Below are 7,126 nucleotides of genomic sequence, written 5' to 3' on the forward strand. Positions count from 1 at the left end.
AACTAGTACTCAAACAGTATGTTTCACTTTGTGTTTCTGTTTGGGTGCAAACTGTTGAAATCTTTACTTAATATATGCTAAATTGATCTTCTGTATATAAAGATAATTGAAAATGAATCTTGATGTGAATGGAATGGGAGAGGGAGTGGGAGATGGGAGGGTGGTGGGTGGGAGGGAAGTTATGGGGTGGAAAAGCTACTGTAATCCAAAAGCTGTACTTTGGAAACATATTTATTAAATAAAAGTTAAAAAAAAGAAATTCATTGTTATTTATTAATTTTTTTTTTTGACAGGCAGAGTGGATAGTGTGAGAGAGAGACAGAGAGAAAGGTCTTCCTTTTTGCCGTTGGTTCACCCTCCAATGGCCGCTGCGGCCAGCGCATCTTGCTGATCCGAAGCCAGGAGCCAGGTGCTTCTCCTGGTCTCCCATGCGGGTGCAGGGCCCAAGCACTTGGGCCATCCTCCACTGCCTTCCCGGGCCATAGCAGAGAGCTGGCCTGGAAGAGGGGCAACCGAGATAGAATCCGGCGCCCCAACCGGGACTAGAACCCGGTGTGCCGGCGCCACAAGGCAGAGGATTAGCCTGTTAAGCCATGGCGCCGGCCTATTTATTAATTTTTTAAAAGCCTGTTGTATACTGGGGAAAATGTCTGTTCTGTAGTTGTTGAGAATGTTATTCTACATATGATCAGTAGATGAATTTTTTTAAAAAAAACTATTTATTTATTTGAAAGTCAGATTTACACAGAGAGAGGAGAGGAAGAGAGAGAGAGAGAGAGAGAGAGAGGTCTTCCATCTGCTGGTTCACTTCCCAGTTGGCCACAATGGTCACAGCTGCACCCATCCAAAGCCAGGAGCCAGGAGCTCCCTCTGCATCTTGCCATGTGGGTGCAGGGGCCCAAGGACTTGGGCCAAGTAGATGAATTTTGCTTACTGTGCTGTTCAAATCTTCTGCGTGCTTACCATATTTATTTGTTCATTTAGACAGTTAGAGAAGTGTGCTAACATCCCACTAGGTTGAATTTCTCTTTTTCTAGTTCTGGCAATTTTTGCTTTCTCTATATTAAGATCATGTTATTAAATTGATACAAATTTAGAATTATTTCATCTTCATTGTAAATTGAATATTTTCTTATTTTTAATTATACTTCTTCATCTCTAATAATAATTATTACCTTAAGGCTAACCCTGACTGATACGAATTTAGCTACATACATTTTTATTTTTATTTTGGTTCTTGTTCACATGGTAAAATTTTTCCATCCTTTCCAACTTCTCTGCATATTTGTGCTTTAGATGTTGGTTTATAAATAACAGAGTTTTGTTTTATTTACTTAATTGAAGTGTGCCAATCTGTGTCTTTAAAGGACTAGTTAAGAGTTCTTAATCTCTGTGAGTCTCCTTAGCTTGATAAGTGTCTTTTTAAAATTAATGTCCTACTTTCTTTTTTTAAGATTTATTTTTATTTATTTAAAAGGCACAGTTACAGAGAGAGAGAGTTACAGAGAGAGAGATCTTTCATCTGCTGGTTTATTCCCCAAATGGCCATAAGGCTAGGCTGCGCCACACCAAAGCCAGGAACCAGGAGCTTCTTTCCTTGTCCCAAGCACTTGGGCCATCTGCTGCTGCTTTCCAGCCATTAGCAGGGAGCTGGATCGGAAGTGGAGCAGCCGGGACTCGAACAGGGAACCAATTGGGATGCCAGTGTCACAGGTGGCAGCTTTACCACACAGGCTACAATGCAGCCCCGTACCTGGATAAGTCTTTAAACAATACTTTTTTTTACATTCAGAAAACAGTTTATTAACATCTGTAAGCTTAAGAAATGTAACTTTGATATTTATGTATATACACAGGAATTTATGGAATGTCATCATTTCCTATTAACTTCTCTGATTCCTGAATAATGAAACGAGGTCCAGGGACTCAACTATGCTGAGGACAGTATTTTTAATCTGGTGTCTGGGAAATTTGGTTTGTAGCTCTTTTATTGTGATTTACCTGTCTAAATCCAATAAACACAGCATGCCTCTCTTCATACGCCTGTTTTCTAAAATACTATAAAAATTTCCTTGTTGATAGCAGGGCTGTGACTCCCAGGTGAGTGTGTCGGAAGCGTCTTGCAGCGAGAGCGCCTCCTCCTGCCAGTCTCTGGAACACGGCTCAGTGCCCGAGATCCTCATCGGCCTGCTCTACAATGCCACGACTGGAAGGTTATCAGCAGAAGTGATAAAAGGCAGCCACTTCAAAAACCTGGCAGCGAACAGACCACCCAGTGAGTGCAAAAATGATTTTTTTCATTCTAATGTTTTCTGTACTTAGGGGACTCTCAGCGTTAGGGGTTTCAATCCTATCATTTAGTCTGAACCAATCAAAATGAAATGGTGCAATCATCAGCTAATCTCTTTCATGTTTTCTATTTCCAGTCATTTGGGAAGTAGGAAAATTTGAAATTCAAAATATTAATTGTAAGGTGACAGGACTTTTAATTTTTCATGGTGCCTGCAGAATAAATTATCCCTATCATGGCCATTATCTTTTAATGTCAGAAAAAGTTACAAGGCTTTAAAAAGTGAATGATGCTCCCCAATATAAACAGGAATGTGTGTAGCCCCTGCTGTCAACTGAGGATTACTTCTGTGTTTTCTGTTCGCATGCGGTACTGCGAACTAATGTTTTTACTTCTGTGTCGTCCCCTTTTGCCCCTTAACAATCAAGGATGAAAGGGTTCACATTTCTTTCCCTTTAAAACTGCAAACGGGTACTGCCGGCAGAGGCTTGTCTCAAAGACCCTCACGGGCCCTGCCTGTGCCAGGACTGGCAGAAAGAGGACTGCTCTGCTGGGTGCACCTCAGGTGCTAGACAGGGAGAGACTGGCAGGCCTCTGCCCTCTGCCCTCTGCCCTCTGCCCTCTGCCCTCTGCCCTCGCCTGCGCCTCCTGCTCTTCTCTCTGCCTCTCACAGTCCGCTGGGGTGAGGGCACATTCTGGGAATACAGAGAAGCTAACTGTGCCCTGACGAACCTCCAGACTGTCTGTGGCTCTCTGTGAGACGTACCTGGGGGCATCTTTGTACTTTCCCAAAATCACAGCTGTTGATGCCTAAACTGAAGATTGATTTGAAAGGAAATGCTGACTTGTAATACCACCTTAAATGTCTTTAAGGATTTCCCCCACAATTGCTTAGTGCAGCCTTTTACTGCACACACTAAATAATTATTAAAGGAGGGGAGATTTGTTCAGACTTTGAATTAAGTAAGCTTTCCTTCTAAATGTTACAGAAGCTCTTTGTTCGATGGATGAAAGTCCTAACTACATTTTGGTTTGCCCCTGGTCATATTGGAAAGCCTGCTTCTGAGGTCTATCGTGGAATGTATCTAGTGCTGAATTAGAAGTCCGGAGGCTACTATGATATTTACGTTTCTACGCTTACATGAGTGACCTCAGTCTGTTTCTTTATAGGCAAAATAAAGGCCATGTCCCTCACCGGGTAGTTGGGAGGCTCAGGGGAGATCAAGGTGCCTCCTTCTCATTTCAGATGGGAAAGTTCAGTAGGAGACAAGAAGCAATGACTAGAATAGACAGATGTGGAAGCGTGGCTTGGTTATCTTCACTAAAACACGCACTTAGGATGCAGGCTCCAATGGCCTGAGAAGGAAATGAGTAAAATTCATAGATGAAGGCGAGGGAGCGTGGTGAGGCCAGTGACAGGCAGGAGTGTGCATGCCCTGGCCGAAGACATTCAGACCGCAAAAGGTTTTGACACCGTACCGCTGAAACGAAACATCATCTGGGTCACCTGGAGCCGCAGGCTATCTGTTCACCTTTCATGCTTTAGCGAAAAGTATACTTTTTTAAATAAATATTTATAAAATGTAGTGTAATGAAATGATTGGCTTGCCTTCCTGTAGCCACTCTGATGAAACCAGAGAAACACAAACTAAAATGAACCATGGCAAGGCCAGGGGCAGCGGCAGGGACAGGTAATAAACACGTTGAGAAAGATTAGCATCCACACCTGGAGCCAATATTTTGGACTAAAAAATAGGTTATTGGAATTACCATTATTTTAGAATTTGATCTTCAGTATAAGGATGATCAGTGGTTTTAGCTGTGAGGTAACTAGGAAGTAAATATAAGTCAATGTCAAAAGCAATTACTTGAACACAGAGTATTTATAAAGCAAAAGTAGGATATTTATAAAATAAAATGTAAAACAGTTTGAGCGGTTTTCATAAGCTGAATAAATTATGTAAAGTTGTAGCTCTTCATTTATACCCAGGTTCTGAGCTTTGAATTATGCCACATAGTGAATAATACTAATATTAACTAAATAAACAGTGGCAACATTCAAGAGCAGAAATTTTGATAGTTCTATTTTATTTTGTGTAACTTAATTTTATATCACATTGGGAGTAATAAAAGTATTGCAAATATTGCATGGACAAACTTAAAATTTGGCATAATAATAATGATCCTATAATGACTTTTATTCAGTCTCTTGTAGTTTGATAATTTGCATGATTCTATGTTCAATGTGCTTCAGACCAAGAAGATATCTTTATAAAGATGTCCCCCTTTAAAACAGTGTAATTTTTATTTAAGGTTACACAATGACCTTAAAATTCTCATTCCATGAAATTTACCCAACAACCCTTTTGTTCAACCCTCTGCCTGAATTAAAATGCTAAAGTTTTGTGTTCTTCCACCCCAGTGAACAGTGTTTCCTCTTTAATTCTAACCTTTGACCCTCTTTCACCCAACGATTGACATCTGGTCATTATTTCTTTTACTGCTTTCCACCCCCTGTTGTCAGATGGACTGTTCTGTTGTCTAAAACACTTGATAGGTGGACAGGTTTATATAATCCGAGGTGAGTTCCTGTAGAGGCTAATTGGATGTTGTCTTTTCATGCAAAAACAAAATATCCTAAAACTTGCCAGCAGTGAAGCTGTCCACCATGTTGGTTTCTGAAAAAAATGCACATTTATTATCTGTGGTACTATAAATGAAAACTAACGTAGACTTTATCTCTGATTATGGATGATGGTGTGCAGAATATCTGTAAAAGAGTCAAAACATTTTTTAAATGAAAGCTTTTATTTTTTCATTCATCTGTATTTTGATTCATATAACAGAAGTAGATATTTCATGAGAAATATTGCAGTTTTCTTTAAAATTAATTGAATTTTGATCTGAAGTACACATGATGGATCAACATGCTGAAGGTCATTTGCATGGGGCTAACGAGCTTGAAAGCCCATTCTTTCAGAGAGGATTTTCTCCCAGATAATCAGGAATGAAGTGTTCTGTTTCACTTTGTACACTCAGCATCACATCGGGTTTTTGTTTTCTAATTCATGAAAAGAATTAAGATATCATACTTGAAATTTTACATTAAATTGTGCCAAAAAGAATTTCTGTGGTATTTACCTTAACTACCTGAAAAAGCACATTAAATATACTGTTGCATGAAACCAGGAGAAAGTTTTACTTGATTTGTTAAACTTTGAACTCTTAATGCATTTGGCTTCGTTTTGGCCCTTAAATGTTTTTAAGATATATTTTAAAACCACATCCATGCAGAGATTTTTTTGACATTTCATCCTAAGCTGTTTTGATGTCATCTTTGCATATTTGTCTTCCTCTTTTCCTCTTCTCCATTTGCCTTCATTCCTATTTGTTTGTTTCTTCTGATTCTCTGAAAACACAGTGGAATGCTTAACAGTGTTGTGGCTAATCAAGCTTGCTAAGTGTCTATTAATGCTATGATGTCGTGCTTAGTGAAGCTGAACGGGACAAGAGTGGGCAGGGGTGGTAGTGGGCGGGCAGGGATGTGGGTGGGAGGGGAAAGGAAGGATTATGAGGTATACCTTTAAATTCTATAATTGAAAACTAGTGAGGTTAAGCTATTATTACCCCAAAAATATTTTTGGCCTACTTAAGGTTCTCTGTACTTATCACATTTTGTAAGCATCTACATCAAAATGGAATTGGTTGAATTACCATTAAACATGGTATACACCATATCCTTGTAAAGTTTAAATATTTAATCTTTTCAGCATATGTTGTGAGAAAATTATGTTGAGTTTGTTTCAAATCATATGTGTGATGTGTTGTTTTTTCCTTTAGATACATATGTTAAGTTAACTCTGCTGAATTCCATGGGTCAAGAGATGTCCAAATGCAAGACATCCATCCGCAGAGGGCAGCCAAACCCAGTGTACAAGGAAACGTTTGTTTTCCAAGTGGCCCTATTTCAGCTTTCTGATGTGACACTCATACTGTCCGTGTATAACAAACGCAGCATGAAAAGAAAAGAGATGATAGGCTGGATTTCTTTAGGTCTGAACAGCTCTGGAGAAGAGGAACTCAATCACTGGACTGAGATGAAAGAGTCCAAAGGACAGCAAGTATGTAGGTGGCATGCGTTGCTAGAGTCGTGATGATAGTTCCCAGGAGTGGTCGCAATCCAAGGCAGCGTTATTTCTGATCACAACACACCGCTTTTACCTAATCGCCATTAGAAGAGCTGTACTTTGAAGAGGCGTGCTCAACATTCTACCAAAATGCTTTAAATTCGATGGGAAGAACATCTAAAACTGACAGTAATGAAGAAGAGATCTCTCTGGTAGAGCTTGTTTGGAAAACTGAGAAACTGACATCATTATTGTTAAACTAACAACACTCCAGAGACATACTTTTGATTTGAAGTTAATTTTACTTTAGCTAAAAAGCCAGTAATGTCATGGAATATTATAAGTGCTTTTAAAAATCAAAATTTTAGTTGCAATGGTATTTTAGCATCACCCCATGTATCCACAAAACCCGTTTCAACTGGCTGGTCCCTGCTGTTTGTGGTGTTCCCTGATGAGAAGCAAGTAGTTCTCCAGCTCTCTCATAATTCACATCTTGGGTGGAGGGTGTCAGTCACATTGAAAACTGGTTTATTTCAGGTGTTTTCCCTCTGTGCATTCGGTTTCATTGTGCCTCAGCTCTTCTCAAAAGCACTAAATCTAAGTGCAAGCAAATACTCATTTTTGTGAAGGAATTTTCGAAATGTATTGCTTTTTTTCCCCCCCAAGTTCATTTCTTCATTTGCATCTGCCTTTGCCTGATCCAAAGAGA

General features: G+C 39.5%; 1 protein-coding gene across 3 annotated transcripts in view; it reads left to right on the forward strand.

Moving 5' to 3' along the window:
• Nucleotides 1–6,614, forward strand: part of SYT14 (synaptotagmin 14) — a 165,819-nt gene extending 159,205 nt beyond the window's left edge. For 2 of the 3 annotated variants that reach the window (XM_062211310.1, XM_062211307.1), the window contains exons 5-6: nt 2,086–2,275; nt 6,131–6,614. In XM_062211310.1, the coding sequence (XP_062067294.1) occupies nt 2,086–2,275; nt 6,131–6,444 (504 nt within the window). In that variant the 3' untranslated portion in view covers nt 6,445–6,614. Of the gene's footprint in view, nt 1–2,085; nt 2,276–4,814; nt 4,872–6,130 lie in introns of all 3 variants that reach the window. The other variant, XM_062211308.1, reaches the window with a different exon arrangement.
• The last annotated feature ends 512 nt before the right edge of the window (nt 6,615–7,126 follow it).

The sequence above is a fragment of the Lepus europaeus genome, chromosome 14, assembly GCF_033115175.1.
Source record: "Lepus europaeus isolate LE1 chromosome 14, mLepTim1.pri, whole genome shotgun sequence".
Lineage (NCBI taxonomy): Eukaryota > Metazoa > Chordata > Mammalia > Lagomorpha > Leporidae > Lepus > Lepus europaeus.